This window comes from Pseudophryne corroboree, chromosome 1, assembly GCF_028390025.1.
Source record: "Pseudophryne corroboree isolate aPseCor3 chromosome 1, aPseCor3.hap2, whole genome shotgun sequence".
In the NCBI taxonomy this organism is placed as follows: Eukaryota; Metazoa; Chordata; class Amphibia; order Anura; family Myobatrachidae; genus Pseudophryne; species Pseudophryne corroboree.
In genome coordinates this window covers 625,476,157-625,494,882 of record NC_086444.1, presented here as the reverse complement: position 1 = coordinate 625,494,882, position 18,726 = coordinate 625,476,157, and the positions used below count along the sequence as shown (strand labels likewise).

General features: G+C 46.4%; 1 protein-coding gene across 1 annotated transcript in view; it reads right to left on the bottom strand.

The window, feature by feature from the left end:
- Positions 1-18,726, bottom strand: part of HAUS8 (HAUS augmin like complex subunit 8) — a 304,443-nt gene that overhangs the window by 78,467 nt on the left and 207,250 nt on the right. The window contains exon 9 of the mRNA XM_063914496.1: positions 2,156-2,297. Coding sequence (XP_063770566.1) covers positions 2,156-2,297 — 142 coding nt within the window. The remainder of the gene's footprint in view (positions 1-2,155; positions 2,298-18,726) is intronic.

The following is an 18,726-nucleotide window of genomic DNA, read 5'->3' as shown; positions in this document are numbered from 1 at the left end:
CCCTAAATAAGCCATCCATTCCGGTGTCGACTCCCTAGAGAGTGACATCACCATTACAGGCAATTGCTCCGCCTCCTCACCAACATCGTCCTCATACATGTCGACACACACGTACCGACACACAGCACACACACAGGGAATGCTCTGATAGAGGACAGGACCTACTAGCCCTTTGGAGAGACAGAGGGAGAGTTTGCCAGCACACACCAAAAACGCTATAATTATATAGGGACAACCTTATATAAGTGTTTTCCCTTATAGCATCTTTTTTATATATTTCTAACGCCAAATTAGTGCCCCCCCTCTCTGTTTTAACCCTGTTTCTGTAGTGCAGTGCAGGGGAGATCCTGGGAGCCTTCCCTCCAGCCTTTCTGTGAGGGAAAATGGCGCTGTGTGCTGAGGAGATAGGCCCCGCCCCTTTTTCGGCGGCCTCGCCTCCCGCTCTTAACGGATTCTGGCAGGGGTTAAATATCTCCATATAGCCCCCGGAGGCTATATGTGAGGTATTTTTAGCCAAAAATAGGTTTTCATTGCCTCCCAGGGCGCCCCCCTTCCAGCGCCCTGCACCCTCAGTGACTGCCGTGTGAAGTGTGCTGAGAGGAAATGGCGCACAGCTGCAGTGCTGTGCGCTACCTTAAGAAGACTGAGGAGTCTTCATGCCGCCGATTCTGGACCTTCTTCTTGTTTCAGCATCTGCAAGGGGGCCGGCGGCGAGGCTCCGGTGACTATCCAGGCTGTACCTGTGATCGTCCCTCTGGAGCTAATGTCCAGTAGCCAAAGAAGCCAATCCATCCTGCACGCAGGTGAGTTCACTTCTTCTCCCCTAAGTCCCTCGTTGCAGTGATCCTGTTGCCAGCAGGACTCACTGTAAAATAAAAAACCTAAGCTAAACTTTTCTAAGCAGCTCTTTAGGAGAGCCACCTAGATTGCACCCTTCTCGGCCGGGCACAAAAATCTAACTGAGGCTTGGAGGAGGGTCATAGGGGGAGGAGCCAGTGCACACCACCTGATCCTAAAGCTTTACTTTTTGTGCCCTGTCTCCTGCGGAGCCGCTATTCCCCATGGTCCTTTCAGGAACCCCAGCATCCACTAGGACGATAGAGAAATAATTGTGACTCAATATCATAGGTGTGTACGTACACAGTATACAATGCACTGAAGCAAAAGGACTACGCAACAGGCATCACTATTGAATGTATTATAGAAAACTTATTGAAAAGTTATTCCCTATGTACCATTGTTAAAATATTAACTGTATGTGCCAGTATACACTGGATGTGGGTTTTAATGTGTTTCCTCTCTTCTAGTGAAAGCAGTTATTCATGAGCTAAACCAAAACTTATAAAAACTATAGATCAGTAGGACTACTGACACTGGGGCAGATGTATTAAGCCTGCAGAAGTGAAAAAGCAGTGATAAGTGCAAGGTGATAACGCACCAGCCTAACTGTACATTTACATATTGGAGCGGATTGGCTGGTGCTTTTTCACCTTGCACTTATCACTGCTTTATCATTTCTCCAGGCTTAATACATCTGCCCCACTATCTGTAAAAGGTACAAAATTGTATGAGGTGCTGCTCAGCTAACATGATGACACTTCATATACCGTGGCATTACATTGTTAGGTAATATTAAAAATACTTAAATAAAAAATAAAACACAGTTGGTGTATTTCTGCTTTGAACTAGGTGCGGAATGTGTGTGAATAACGTGCAAAGACAGCACTGTTGCACAATACTTCAGCATGAAAGAAGTTTCTCAGTGCTGTATACAAAGTGTGGGAGACAGGACTGTGCAAAGTTATGCCCAGAATTTCAAAACTTCTAACAGCTCCACTCAGGCAGAAAGGCAACAAATTAAAGTACACACAGCCTTTTTGTTTCCAGTCCAACATGCCATAAAACAAGAATAAAAAACAGTTGCTATGCAGGGGGCTAATTGCAACTGGAAGACATGAAGCTTCATTATTTTGCCAGAAATAGAAAACAGACTGACATTGCTGTGGACGGCCGCAGTGTACTTGCTGATTATTAGGTCAAATGAACAGTGAAATAAGTAGAGACAGAAAGATCAGTTGCAAGAATAAAACAAAGAAAATGAAAATAAAAAGATAGGAAACAAGTCGAAGCAACAAGCCATGTTAGTTCTGAATACCCAGGTATTTCTGACGGGTGCCAATAACATGGATATCTTTTATAGGCAGTTGATGCCTTGTGCAGTCCACAGCTGTGGCAAAAGATGTGTAGTTGTCTTTGAACTGCTCCATGGCTGCAGAAGAGGGCGCCAGAGTTTCAGCCTGAAATGAATGGAAAGTCAGAATGGAGAGTGAATACCTATTCATCAAAATACACAAGACAATGACATTACACTAAATTCACTAAGCCGAAAAAATAAAAATACAAGTACTGTAAGTTCCTAAAAAAGGCAGATACTATATATTCAGTTTTGTCCTGCCAAAGACCATTAACAACGAAAATGCTGTAGGCTACTTTTACTGGAATATCCACCCAAACAATAAAGCTAAATAAACAGGGAAAGACAGTTGTGTTAATTTCTTCAAAGTAGATAAACATTCAGCATTGACCTCAGGACAAAAATATGCAGGGCTGTTCAACAACAATAATGCATATGAGCTCCAGCTATACAGCTTGTGCTGGAGTATTCATCTAGACTGCACTGACAAGGCAACTTCATCACTGCAAAACAGCTGCTAGCCCTCGAGGGGTGGCATTTCCTATGCTTAGGGCTCCATCTATAGAAGAAAGCTGGTGCCCTCTGTCACAAGGTTTAGCAGTTCAAAGCATTCCATTCTACGGTATGCGGTTGTTAGGTTGAACACGACTGATCGACATGCATTAGGCTGACATGGTTCCAATGTCGATATGACAAAAGTCGACACAGGAAAAGGTCAACATTAGTTTTTCACTTTTAGAACTTTTTTATACTTTACGATCGACCTGGATTATGATTGGGAATAGTAACCTTGCCCAAAGCATGGCGAGCAAAGAGAATCATGCGAGGGGACGAGGTGCACTAACTGTTTATGTTATGGAGTAAATGACACCAAAAAAATAAAAAATAAAAAGTTCATGTTGACCTTTTTCTGTTCCAACCTTTTTCATGACGACCTTCAGTCCATGATGACCTTTTTCAGGTGTCAACCAAAAGTGGTCGATCTAGTGACTGTCATCCAAGACAGGGGCGACCCAATGATCCACACCCCATTCTATATGAAACCCTCATAGCAAGGATTCATGTGCATAATCCATAATCCATGGTGAATTAACCTGCTCATAAGTTTACTTACTAAAATTCAGGGCCTGATTCTCACTACATAAGGAAAATAAGAATTTACTTACCGATAATTCTATTTCTCATAGTCCGTAGTGGATGCTGGGAACTCCGTAAGGACCATGGGGAATAGCGGCTCCGCAGGAGACTGGGCACAAAAAGTAAAAGCTTTAGACTAGCTGGTGTGCACTGGCTCCTCCCCCTATGACCCTCCTCCAAGCCTCAGTTAGGATACTGTGCCCGGACGAGCGTACATAATAAGGAAGGATCTTGAATCCCGGGTAAGACTCATACCAGCCACACCAATCACACCGTACAACTCGTGATCTGAACCCAGTTAACAGTATGATAACCGTAGGAGTAACCGGTGCTGCAGAGTCATCCGCACTCTCCCGCCCGTTTGGGAGCTTTGGTATAATCCCCATGGTCCTTACGGAGTTCCCAGCATCCACTAGGACGTCAGAGAAAATAAGAATTTACTTACCGATAATTCTATTTCTCATAGTCCGTAGTGGATGCTGGGCGCCCATCCCAAGTGCGGATTGTCTGCAATACTTGTATATAGTTATTGTTACAAACAAATCGGGTTGTTTATTGTTGGAAGCCATCTTTTCAGATGGCTTCCAACAATAAACAACCCGATTTGTTTGTAACAATAACTATATACAAGTATTGCAGACAATCCGCACTTGGGATGGGCGCCCAGCATCCACTACGGACTATGAGAAATAGAATTATCGGTAAGTAAATTCTTATTTTCTCTGACGTCCTAGTGGATGCTGGGAACTCCGTAAGGACCATGGGGATTATACCAAAGCTCCCAAACGGGCGGGAGAGTGCGGATGACTCTGCAGCACCGAATGAGAGAACTCCAGGTCCTCCTCAGCCAGGGTATCAAATTTGTAGAATTTAGCAAACGTGTTTGCCCCTGACCAAGTAACTGCTCGGCAAAGTTGTAAAGCCGAGACCCCTCGGGCAGCCGCCCAAGATGAGCCCACCTTCCTTGCGGAATGGGCTTTTACAGATTTTGGCTGTGGCAGGCCTGCCACAGAATGTGCAAGTTGAATTGTACTACAAATCCAACGAGCAATCGTCTGCTTAGAAGCAGGAGCACCCAGCTTGTTGGGTGCATACAGTATAAACAGCGAGTCAGATTTTCTGACTCCAGCCGTCCTGGAAACATATATTTTCAGGGCCCTGACTACGTCCAGCAACTTGGAGTCCTCCAAGTCCCTAGTAGCCACAGGTACCACAATAGGTTGATTCATGTGAAACGCTGAAACCACCTTAGGGAGAAATTGAGGACGAGTCCTCAATTCCGCCCTATCCGAATGAAATATCAGGTAAGGGCTTTTATAGGATAAAGCCGCCAATTCTGATACGCGCCTGGCTGAAGCCAGGGCCAACAGCATTACCACTTTCCATGTGAGATATTTCAAATCCACTGTGGCAAGTGGTTCAAACCAATGTGATTTTAGGAACCCTAAAACTACATTGAGATCCCAAGGTGCCACTGGAGGCACAAAAGGAGGCTGTATATGCAGTACCCCTTTGACAAACGTCTGAACTTCAGGCACTGAAGCCAGTTCTTTCTGGAAGAAGATCGACAGGGCCGAAATTTGAACCTTAATGGATCCTAATTTTAGGCCCATAGACAATCCTGCTTGCAGGAAATGTAGGAAATGACCCAGTTGAAATTCCTCCGTAGGGGCCTTCTTGGCCTCACACCACGCAACATATTTTCGCCAAATGCGATGATAATGTTTTGCAGTTACATCCTTCCTGGCCTTGATCAGGCTAGGGATGACTTCATCTGGAATGCCTTTTTCCTTCAGGATCCGGCATTCAACCGCCATGCCGTCAAACGCAGCCGCGGTAAGTCTTGGAACAGACAAGGTCCCTGCTGGAGCAGGTCCTTCCTTAGAGGTAGAGGCCACGGGTCCTCCGTGAGCATCTCTTGCAGCTCCGGGTACCAAGTTCTTCTTGGCCAATCCGGAGCCACGAGTATCGTTCTTACTCCTCTCCTTCTTATGATTCTCAGTACTTTTGGTATGAGAGGAAGAGGAGGGAACACATATACCGACTGGAACACCCACGGAGTTACCAGAGCGTCCACCGCTATTGTCTGAGGGTCCCTTGACCTGGCGCAATATCTGTCCAGTTTCTTGTTGAGACGGGACGCCATCATGTCCACCTTTGGTTTTTCCCAACGGTTTACAATCACTTGGAAGACTTCTGGATGAAGTCCCCACTCCCCCGGGTGGAGGTCGTGTCTGCTGAGGAAGTCTGCTTCCCAGTTGTCCACTCCCGGAATGAACACTGCTGACAGTGCTATCACATGATTTTCCGCCCAGCGGAGAATCCTTGCAGCTTCTGCCATTGCCCTCCTGCTTCTTGTGCCGCCCTGTCTGTTTACGTGGGCGACAGCCGTGATGTTGTCCGACTGGATCAATACCGGTTGACCCTGAAGCAGAGGCCTTGCTTGACTTAGGGCATTGTAAATGGCCCTTAGCTCTAGGATATTTATGTGAAGAGACGTTTCCATGCTTGACCACAAGCCCTGGAAATTTCTTCCCTGTGTGACTGCTCCCCAGCCTCTCAGGCTGGCATCCGTGGTTACCAGCATCCAATCCTGAATGCCGAATCTGCGGCCCTCTAGAAGATGAGCCTTCTGTAACCACCACAGGAGAGATACCCTTGTCCTTGGAGATAGGGTTATCCGCTGATGCATCTGAAGATGCGATCCGGACCATTTGTCCAGCAGATCCCACTGAAAAGTTCTTGCATGGAATCTTCCGAATGGAATCGCTTCGTAAGAAGCCACCATTTTTCCCAGGACTCTCGTGCACTGATGCACTGACACTTGTCCTGGTTTTAGGAGGTTCCTGACTAGCTCGGATAACTCCCTGGCCTTCTCCTCCGGGAGAAACACCTTTTTCTGGACTGTGTCCAGAATCATCCCTAGGAACAGTAGACGTGTTGTCGGAATCAGCTGTGATTTTGGGATATTTAGAATCCACCCATGCTGACGTAGCACTACCTGAGATAGTGCTACTCCGACCTCTAACTGTTCCCTGGACCTTGCCCTTATCAGGAGATCGTCCAAGTAAGGGATAATTAATACGCCTTTTCTTCGAAGAAGAATCATCATTTCGGCCATTACCTTGGTAAAGACCCGGGGTGCCGTGGACAATCCAAACGGCAGCGTCTGAAACTGATAATGACAGTTTTGTATCACAAACCTGAGGTACCCTTGGTGAGAAGGGTAGATTGGGACATGGAGATAAGCATCCTTGATGTCTAGAGATACCATATAGTCCCCTTCTTCCAGGTTCGCTATCACTGCTCTGAGTGACTCCATCTTGAATTTGAACCTTTTTATGTAAGTGTTCAAAGATTTTAGATTTAAAATTGGTCTCACCGAGCCGTCCGGCTTCGGTACCACAAACAGCGTGGAATAATACCCCTTTCCCTGTTGTAGGAGGGGTACCTTGATTATCACCTGCTGGGAATACAGCTTGTGAATAGCTTCCAATACTGCCTCCCTGTCGGAGGGAGACGTTGGTAGAGCAGACTTCAGGAACCGGCGAGGGGGAGACGTCTCGAATTCCAATTTGTACCCCTGTGATACTACCTGCAGGATCCAGGGGTCCACTTGCGAGTGAGCCCACTGCGCGCTGAAATTCTTGAGACGGCCCCCCACCGTGCCGAGTCTGCTTGCAGAGCCCCAGCGTCATGCTGAGGACTTGGCAGAAGCGGGGGAGGGCTTCTGCTCCTGGGAAGAGGCTGCATGGTGCAGTCTTTTTCCCCTTCCTCTGCCCCGGGGCAGGAACGAGCAGCCTTTTTCCCTCTTGCCCTTATAGGGACGAAAGGACTGGGTTTGAAAAGACGGTGTCTTTTTCTGCTGAGAGGTGACCTGGGGTAAAAAGGTGGATTTTCCAGCAGTTGCTGTGGCCACCAGGTCCGATAGACCGACCCCAAATAACTCCTCCCCTTTATACGGCAATACTTCCATATGTAGTTTGGAATCCGCATCACCTGACCACTGTCGCGTCCATAACGTTCTTCTGGCAGAAATGGACATCGCATTTACTCTAGATGCCAGGGTGCAAATATCCCTCTGTGCATCTCGCATATATAGTAATGCATCCTTCAAATGCTCTATAGTTAATAATATACTGTCCCTATCCAGGGTATCAATATTTTCAGTCAGGGAATCCGACCAAGCCACTCCAGCGCTGCACATCCAGGCTGAGGCGATCGCTGGTCGCAGTATAACACCGGTATGTGTGTATATACCTTTTAAGATATTTTCCAGCCTTCTATCAGCTGGTTCCTTGAGAGCGGCCGTATCAGGAGACGGTAACGCCACTTGTTTTGATAAGCGTGTGAGCGCCTTATCTACCCTAGGGGGTGTTTCCCAACGTGCCCTAACCTCTGGCGGGAAAGGGTATAGTGCCAATAATTTATTAGAAATGAGCAGTTTTTTATCGGGGGAAACCCACGCTTTATCACACACCTCATTTAATTCATCTGACTCAGGAAAAACCACTGGTAGTTTTTTCACACCCCACATAATACCCTTTTTTGTGGTACTTGTAGTGTCAGAAATGTTCAATGCCTCCTTCATTGCCGTGATCATGTAACGTGTGGCCCTACTGGACATTACGTTTGTCTCGTCACCGTCGACACTGGATTCAGTATCCGTGTCAGGGTCTGTGTCGACCATCTGAGGTAACGGGCGTTTTAGCGCCCCTGACGGTGTCTGAGACGCCTGAACAGGCACTAATTGATTTGTCGGCTGTCTCATGTCGTCAACAGTTTTTTGCAAAGTGCTGACATTGTCACGTAATTCTTTAATTACTACCATCCAGTCAGGTGTCGACTCCCTAGGGGGTGACATCACTAACACAGGCAATTGCTCTGCTTCCACATCATTTTCCTCCTCATACATGTCGACACAATCGAACCGACACCCAGCACACACACAGGGAATGCTCTGATAGAGGACAGGACCCCACTAGCCCTTTGGGGAGACAGAGGGAGAGTTTGCCAGCACACACCAGAGCGCTATATATATACAGGGATAACCTTATATAAGTGTTACTCCCTGTTATAGCTGCTGTATTTATATATTAGCTGCCAATAGTGCCCCCCTCTCTGTTTTACCCTGTTTCTGTAGTGCAGGACTGCAGGGGAGAGTCAGGGAGCCGTCCTTCCAGCGGAGCTGTGAAAGAAAATGGCGCTTGTGTGCTGAGGAGAAAGGCTCCGCCCCCTTCACGGCGGCCTTTTCTCCCGCTTTTTTCAGGAAACTGGCAGGGGATAAATGCATCCATATAGCCCAGGAGCTATATGTGATGCATTTTTTTTAGCCATATAAGGTTTATATATATCGTTTTTATTGCGTCTCAGGGCGCTCCCCCCCCAGCGCCCTGCACCCTCAGTGACCGGAGTGTGAAGTGTGCTGAGAGCAATGGCGCACAGCTGCAGTGCTGTGCGCTACCTTATTTGAAGACAGGAACGTCTTCTGCCGCCGCTTTCTCCGGACCTCTTCGCTCTTCTGGCTCTGTAAGGGGGCCGGCGGCGCGGCTCCGGGACCCATCCAGGCTGAACCTGTGATCGTCCCTCTGGAGCTAATGTCCAGTAGCCAAGAAGCCCAATCCACTCTGCAGTCAGGTGAGTTCGCTTCTTCTCCCCTTAGTCCCACGATGCAGTGAGCCTGTTGCCAGCAGGACTCACTGAAAATAAAAAACCTATTTAAACTTTTACTTCTAAGCAGCTCAGGAGAGCCACCTAGCTTGCACCCTTCTCGTTCGGGCACAAAAATCTAACTGAGGCTTGGAGGAGGGTCATAGGGGGAGGAGCCAGTGCACACCAGCTAGTCTAAAGCTTTTACTTTTTGTGCCCAGTCTCCTGCGGAGCCGCTATTCCCCATGGTCCTTACGGAGTTCCCAGCATCCACTAGGACGTCAGAGAAATGCTAATGCTCACGTAGAGCCGCATGCATCTACTGTATGCAATCCTATCGCCCCACTCTTTAGTCAGTGAGAGCAGACATGCGTCATCTGCACTTACACCTACTCCATATTTTCTAAAGGTGAAGAAATGGCATTTGGCATCCACTATGCATATGAAAGACATATAGTAATGATGCACCCATAAAACAGCTCTCTTGGGTGCATTTGCATTGTTGACCCACAGTTGCCTCCTAGAGGCTGCCGAGTAAAGACTAAGGGGGAGATTCAGATGTTTGAAAAGTCAGTTAGGAGTCTGTTTTTCCTATCTAATAGACAGGAAAATACACCCAACCGACTTTTCAAACATTTGAATCTCCCCCTAAGGGTTGTATTCAATAACTGTCGGAAAGACAACAGCTTCCGACAGAAATAGGTCGGAAGGGGTTCCGACCTATTCAATAGGGGCTGACAAGTCGGAAAACACGTGGATCGGCAGAATAGACGCCGATCCACGTGCTTCGGTCGGAAATGGGGCCAAATCCGACAGGTTTTGGCCCCCTTTCCGACAAACTCAATCCGACTTGAAACCAAGTCGGATTGAGGTGAGGAGCGGAGCTGTGGGCGGCTAGGGAGTCGAGATCGACGGCCAGCAGCTGGGGGGTGGGGTGGGGGAGCTGACTGCAGGGGACATGTCTGTGGCGGCGGGGGGAGGCGCTGCAGGGAGAGAGGTGCTTGGCCGTCCCTGGCCAGGCACCTCTCTCCTTACAGTGCCTCCCCCCACCGCTTCACACATGTCCCCCGCAGCCAGCCCCTCCCGCTCACGGCCGCTGATCTCTGCTCCCCTGGCCGCTGCTGTCAGCGTATCCGCAGATAGCCGCAGCCTGACAGGACCCTGTGTACGGCCAAATCCGACAGTCGGATTTGGTCGTCCATTGATATGCAGTTGTCGGAATGGATCCGACAACCCCTGTCAGAATGAATCCGACTCTTATTGAATATACCCCTAAGGTGCACAACCCTGAAATGCTCGTACAGTCACAAAAATGTGTCTGTATTTGGACTTTTAAGCAACCTAGAAACAGGCCTTTAGCGCAAAGGTCCCAGTGCTGCTTATTATTTGTTCCAATATTATACTAGGAGAAGCACTGAGGAATCGCATCCAAATCTACTGCATAATTATTTGTCATCGATCACCAATCTGTAGTGTGCTTGAATGTCCCCTCCGATACAGTGCAAAATAAACCAGAGGCACCACGGGTGCAGTAAGAGTGGATAGCTGTCACTGTATAGGATAGTCTAATCAGTTAAACAATATGAAACCATTTCTTGCATCACTTATTTGTAAGGCATATATCAACCACTGACAAGTCTCTTACACTGTATGAAGTTTATTCAAACCAAAAACTGCAGGTGGGGCAGATGTAACATGTGCAGAGAGACTTAGATTTGGGTGGGGTATGTTCAAACCGAAATTGCAGTGTAAAAATAATGCAGCCAGTATTTACCCTACACAGAAACAATACAACCTACTCAAATCCAACTCTCTGCACATGTTACACCTGCCCCAACCGCAGTGCACATGGTTTTGCCCAATTACTAACTTTTGTGGTTTGCTAACAACTCTGAATAGGGTCATTCCATGTCAGTTCACCCAGGCATGACACCCACCAAACGCAGATTTTCATAATACGTTGTACACTTGATACTACCACATAGCTACTAACACCATGCCAAATTTTTCTTCTCTATGGCTTACAGTTTTTGAGATATAGGTGGTCAAAGTTTAAAAAAATTGCTGGGAAATGCCACTCCTGATACTCCATTTTTTGTGAAGTGTATCTGAAAAAATATTCACCTCACTGCCTGATCCACGTATCACTTTGAAATTTTGACTCTTTGTCAACTAAAATGTGGAGATTCCAGTAAATTTTTTTTTATCAATCTTGCTCGAGTCCGAGAGTTCATTATACATTCCTTTACTTCATACTTAATTTTTTTGGTGCAATAAAAAGTGGGTTCAATTAGCATTATCAACCTAAGGCAGATGAGTTATCACATCGCTTTTTGGTTTAAACTGAACCTTAAAATATACTTCAAAAGGCTATGAAAGAAAAATAATGGAACTTTGATGGCCTGTATGAGTATTTTAATATTTAATTATAATTCTCTCGTTAAAAACAAAAATTACCATTGAGTATAATTTTGCCCGCCAGGGGATTATTTTAATTTGTATATTTCTATGTACAGTGTATGTGCAGATTTCTAATTACACATAGGGGAGTATTCAGTTAGCTGTGATAACCCGTTTTTTTTTTGAGCGAAAAACTGCGATTTTACTGCAAATCGTGAAAGACGATCTATTCATACAGGTTGAACCGATGGGCATTTTGCCTCTTTTCAACCTCACTCACTATGTAACTAGCCACAATAATTTATTGTCGATAATCGTACAGTGAATTTCACTCCACCTACTCTGAGCAGGTGCAAAGTTGGGGAAAATCTCTATTTTAATAGGTAAAAATGTCAGGATTTGGTTCAGAACCACCCTGTGACACCACTCCCTCCCCTAATGACCGGATTAGGTTTTTATTTAAATGGAGGTTGGTATTGCTGGACTGCCCACGTTGATATGAGTTGAGGTCCATCGCCATGCTTGCGTGGGCTGTATGGTTTCACCACCCCAATTCATTAATCCGTTTATCCAATATTACAGTTTCATTTATTATTGGATGTTTTGATGAGTCCTATAAAAAGCAAGTGATACCTTACTCTAAAAAGTGGATTACAGTACAATCCAAAACCAAACTAATGTAGTCTGGTTTAAGTATACCTTCACTACCATCATTATTTGTGTGTTTTTGTTGATTACGGTCTGTGATTGGTGGTTATAAATTGATAAGGTGAAAACATGATTAAGAACAATAAAATATCTAAGTATATTAGCAACAGAGTAAAATTGCCTATGTATTTTTCTTTCTATATACCTTCTTAGGTTGATCTCTCTCTCTCTCTCTATGGGGTATATGCAATTGCGGTCGAATTCCCGAAATTGTCGAAAAACTGGACTTTTTCGCCCCAAAAAAAATATTTGACAATGCAATTCAGTACTTTCCGTCAAAAAAACGGACTTTCAAAATTCGACTTTTTGAAATTCGACATTTGTCAAATTTGACTTTTCTGCAATGGTACAAATGCGGCAATTCGACAAAAGTATATTCAATTGAAGTTTGGAAATTCGACAACAGTGCTTTTAGACAGTAAATTCGTCATTTTCAATCCGCCACACTTTGGTGGGTGAATCTAATAAAAAAAATTTAAAACATGTTTTTTTTGGTGTTTTTTTTATTGGTAATAGCATATCTATTTATATTAGAAGGGATTAGGTACTTGGTTTGTCTTTTTGGGAGGCACAAGTATTATTTATATATTTTTAAAAATATATATATATATATATATATATATATATATATATATATATATATATATATTTTTTTAGATGGAATGGGAAAATCCCGGAAAAAAATGGCGTGGGGTCCCCCCTCCAAAGCATAACCAGCCTCTGGCTCTTCGAGCCGGTCCTGGTTCTAAAAATCCGGGGGAAAAATGGACAGGGGATCCCCCGTATTTTTAAAATTAGCACCGGTCTCTGCGCCTGGTGCTGGTGCAAAAAATACGGGGGACAAAAAAATAAGAGATTACTCACCGGTAATTCTATTTCTCGTAGTCCGTAGTGGATGCTGGGTACTCCATAAGGACCATGGGGTATAGACGGGCTCCGCAGGAGACTGGGCACTCTTAAATGAAAGATTAGGTACTATATCTGGTGTGCACTGGCTCCTCCCTCTATGCCCCTCCTCCAGACCTCAGTTAGGGAAACTGTGCCCAGAAGAGCTGACATTACTAGGAAAGGATTTGGAATCCAGGGTAAGACTCATACCAGCCACACCAATCACACCGTACAACTCGTGATAACTATACCCAGTTAACAGTATGAACAATAACGGAGCCTCTCAACAGATGGCTCATACAATAACCCTTTAGTTAAGCAATAACTATACACATGTATTGCAGAGAGTCCGCACTTGGGACGGGTTCCCAGCATCCACTACGGACTACGAGAAATAGAATTACCGGTGAGTAAATTCTTATTTTCTCTGACGTCCTAGTGGATGCTGGGTACTCCGTAAGGACCATGGGGATTATACCAAAGCTCCCAAACGGGCGGGAGAGTGCGGATGACTCTGCAGCACCGAATGAGCAAACTCAAGGTCCCCCTCAGCCAGGGTATCAAACTTGTAGAATTTTGCAAAGGTGTTTGAACCCGACCAAGTAGCAGCTCGGCAAAGTTGTAAAGCAGAGACCCCTCGGGCAGCCGCCCAAGAAGAGCCCCCTTCCTCGTGGAATGAGCTTTTACCAATTTAGGATGCGGCAGTCCAGCCGCAGAATGTGCAAGCTGAATCGTGCTACAGATCCAACGAGCAATAGTCTGCTTTGAAGCAGGAGCACCCAGCTTGTTGGGTGCATGCAGGATAAATAGCGAGTCAGTTTTTCTGACTCTAGCCGTCCTGGAAACGAAGTTTCAGGGCCCGGACTACGTCCAGCAACTTGGAATCCTCCAAGTCCCTAGTAGCCTCAGGCACCACAATAGGTTGGTTCAAATGAAACGATGATACCACCTTAGGGAGAATTTGGGGACGAGTCCTCCATTCTGCCCTTTCCATATGGAAGATCAGATATGGGCTTTTACATGACAAAGCCGCCAATTCTGACACACGCCTAGTCCAAGCTAAGGCCAAAAGCATGACCACTTTCCACGTGAGATATTTTAGCTCCACGGTCTTAAGTGGCTCAAACCAGTGGGATTTTAGGAATCCAACACACGTTAAGATCCCAAGGTGCCACTGGAGGCACAAAAGGGGCTGAATATGCAGCACCCCTGTAACAACGTCCGAACTTCAGGCAGTGAAGCCAGTTCTTTTTGAGAGAAAAAGGGATAGGGCCGAAATCTTGGCCTTTATGGATCCTAATTTTAGGCCCATAGTCACTCCTGACTGTAGGAAGTGCAGGAATCGACCCCCCTGGAATTCCTCTGTAGGTCCTTCCCAGCCACACACCAAGCAACCTATTTTCGCCATATACAGTGAAAAAGTCTTGCTGTCACGTCTTTCCTAGCCTTTATCAGCGTAGGAATAACTGCATCCGGAATGCCCTTTTCCGCTAGGATCCGGCGTTCACCCGCCATGCCGTCCAACGCAGCCGCGGTAAGTCTTGGATCAGACAGGGTCCCTGTTGCAACATGTCCTGACTGAGAGGCAGAGGCCATGGGTCCTCAGAGCATTTCTTGCAGTTCCGGGTACCGAGTCCTTCTTGGCCAATCCGGAGCAAAGAATATTGTTCACACTCCTCCGTTTATTACAATTTTCAGCCCTTGGGTCTGAGAGGAAGAGGAGGGAATATATAGACCGACTGGAACACCCACGGTGTTACTAGTGCGACCACAGCTATCGCCTGAGAGTCCCTTGACCCAGCGTAAAACCTTTTTTATCTTTTTATTGAGGTGGGACGCCATGTAGTCTACCTGAGGCAGTTTCCATCAATTTGCAAAACTGCGTGAAGACTTCCTGATGAAGTCACCACTTTCCCGGGTGGAGGTCGTGTCCACTCCCGGAATGAACACCGCTGACAGTGCGCTTACTTGATTCTCCGCCCAGCGAAGAATTCTGGTGGCTTCTACCCTCGCCACCCTGCTCCTTGTATCGCCCTGGCGGTTTACATGAGCCCCTGCGGTCTGACTGGATCAGAACCGGTTGGTCGCGAAGCAGGAACTCCGCTTGACTTAGGGCGTTGTATATGGCCCTTAGTTCCAGGATATTGATGTGAAGGCAAGTCTGTTGGCTTGACCACAAACCTTGGAATTTTCTTCCCTGTGTAACTGCCCCCCACCCTCGGAGGCTTGCATCCGTGGTCACCAGGACCCAGTCCTAAATGCCAAATCTGCGGCCCTCGAGAAGGTGAGCACTCCGCAGCCACCACAGGAGAGACACCCTGGCCCTGGGGGATAGGGTGATTAACCGATGCATCTGAAGATGTGATCCGGACCACTTGTCCAGTAAGTTCCATTGTCCTTGCATGGAACCAGCCGAAGGGGATGGCCTCGTATGATGCCATCATCCTTCCCAGGACTCGAGTGCAGTGATGCACTAACACCTGTTTTGGTTTTCAATGGATTCCTGACCAGTGTCATGAGCTCCTGAGCTCTCTCTATCGGGAGATAAACCCTCTTCTGGTCTGTGTCTAGGATCATGCTTAGGCGAGGCAGATGAGCTGTAGGAACCAACTGCGACTTCGGAATATATAGAATCCAGTCGTGTTGCCGTTTCACTTCCAGAGAAGGTGATACGCTGTCCAGCAACTGCTCTCTTGATCTCGCTTTTATGAGGAGATCATCCAAGTATGTGATAATAGTGACACCTTGCTTCTGCAGGAGCACCATCATATCCGCCATTACCTTGGTGAAATTGGTAATGACAATCCCGTACCGCAATTCTGAGGTACGCCTGATGAGGTGGATAAATGGGGACACGAAGGTATGCATCCCTTATATCCCGATTCATTTCAGGCTTGCAATGACCGCTCTTAGCGATTCCATCTTGAACATGAACCTTTTCAGGTATATGTTCAGGGATTTTAATACAATATGGGTCTAACCGAACCGTCTGGTTTCGGGATTATAACATGGTCGAATAATAACACCCTCTTGTTGAAGGAGGGGACCCTTGACCACCACCTGTTGAAGATACAATTTACGAATTGCAGTTAACACTGGCTCCCTCTCTTGGGGGGAAGCCCGCCGGGTCCTCGGTGAGGGGGCATCTTCTCACAGTCCAGCCTGTATCCCTGCGATACAATTTCTATTGCCCAGGGATTTAACAGGGAGTGAACCCACTTGTGGCTGAACTTACGAAGGCGTGTCCCCACCGGACCTAGCTCCGCCTGTGGAGCCCCAGCGACATGCAGTGGATTTTTGTAGAGGCCGGGGAGGACTTCTGTTCCTGGGGATTAGCTGTGTTGTACAGCTTCTTTCCTCTGCACCCGGCTCTGACAAGAAAGGACGCACCTCAGACTTTCTTGTTTCTTTATTCGAAAAGCTGCATTTAATAATGTCGTGCTTTCCTAGGCTGTGCAGGAATATAAGGCAAAATATCAGAATTACCAGCTATAGCTGTGGAGACCAGGCCCGAGAACCTTTCTCCACACAATCCTCAGCCTTCCATATGCCTCTTAAGTCGGCATCATCTGTCCAATGTATATTCTACAGGACACGTCAAGCAGAAATCGACATAGATTTCGTCTCTAGGACCCAGTATACTCATGTCCCTTTGGGCATGCTTTATAATTATATATCTATCACTTAAGACAGCATCTTAAAATATTTATATGCATACTAGGGTCTCAATCTCTGCTGATAAGGTACCTGTCCACGCTGCCACAGCGCTATAAACCCATGCCGACACAATCGCCGGTCTGGGTAGTATACTAGAATGTGCACACTATCTGCAGGATCCCTGAGAATAGCTAGTGCAAACAGGACACCCAAGGGGAAGATTCTCAACACATCCTGGCCCTAGTGGGGAAAGGATACAGCCTGAGAATTCTCTTGTGGGAAGCTGCCGTCTCTTGTCTGGAGATTCCCGCTCTTTTTCCTCATGAGAGGAGGGAAATTTACCTCAGCATTCTTCCCCTTAACATGTGTACTCTCGTGTCAGGGACAGATGAGTCATCAGTGATATGCAAATCATATTTTATTCCAATAATCATATATTGAATATCTTTTAGCCCTCTTGGCTGTAACTTTGCATTATCGTAGTCGACAGTGGAGTTAAACTCCGTGTCGATACTTTGTTATTTTGGATAGTGAACATAGAGAGACTCTGAAGGACTCTGTGACATAGGGACAGACCAGGGTAGATTTCCTTTCTGTTCCCTAACCTTTTGTGCAATCATTTTACCTCAGCACTTACACATATCCAAACAGGTGTCGGCGTTGTCGACGGAGACACCCTCCCACACACATATCCGCTCTATCACCTCCTTAGAGGAGCCTTTTACCTCAGACATGTCGACACACGCGTACCGACACACCACACACACAGGGGATGCTCTATTTGAAGACAGTTCCCCCACCAGGCCCTTTGGAGAGACAGAAGAGAGAGTATGCCAGCACACACCACAGCGCTATATAATACAGGGATGTACACTATACTAAGTGATTTTTCCCCTATAGCAGCTTATATACACAGTTTTGCGCCTAAATTTATGTGCCCCCCCTCTCTTTTTTACCCTTTGTTTACCAGGATACTGCAGGGGAGAGCCTGGGGAGCTTCCTTCCAGCTGAGCTGTGAAGAGAAAATGGCGCCGGTGTGCTGAGGAAGAAGGCCCGGCCCCCTCAGCGGCGGGCTTCTGTCCTTTTATGTACTTTAATGGCGGGGGTTACTGCACATATACAGTTTATCAGACTGTATTATGTGCTTTTCGCCAAGTAAGGTAATCTAATTGCTGCCCAGGGCGCGCCCCCCCCCCCCCCAGCGCCCTGCACCCATCAGTGACCGGAGTGTGTGGTGTGCTAAGGGAGCAATGGCGCACAGCTGCAGTGCTGTGCGCTACCTTAATGAAGACCGGAGTCTTCAGCCGCCGATTTTTTTATTTATTTAATATTTTTATTAAGTCGAATGAACTGTTACAATACAGACAGGAGATGACAACTCCGAGTAAATATTGAATCACATACAAGTTATCCCGTGGAGGGGAAACCCAATATAACAAGAACAAAGGAGTGCGTCAATAATGACAGAAGTGTATATCGACTACAGTTTTTCTGAGATTAAACAATGATAAACATAAAGAGGAGAAGTAGTAAGAGGAAAGAAGAATCTGAGGAAGAGACAGATAGAGTGGGAGAAAGAGAGGGAAGGGGGGGGAATGGGAGAGTGGTGGATCGTCAGAGAAGTTAGCAGGGTGGGAGTGTGCCTTGGAGGGCAAAACCTCCCTGGCGCAGACCATGTCAACTGTCCAACCCAGGACGGCATAGCATCTCTTATATTTATTATGACCTTTTTGGTATAGGTTAATGCATCATACCGCATCACTTTACATCACACCCCTGAAATGGAGGGTGTAATAAAGATGAACCAAGGTTCCCATATCCTCCTATATTTGTCCGATCTGTCATGTAAGGATGCTGTAATTTTCTCCATTGTGGAGATATGCCAAATTTTAGCTATTAGCATGCTCCTACGGGGGGTATTGTTTTTTTTCCAATTCTTAGCTATCACACAGCGGGCTGCATGTAAGATTTGAAGTACTAGGCTATTTGCATGGCTATCTAAATTGGGTAAGGGAAGGCCCAGTAGGGCTGACCATGGACCCAGGGTTATTCGTGAACAGAAGATAGAACTAATGAGAGCTTCCACCTGAGTC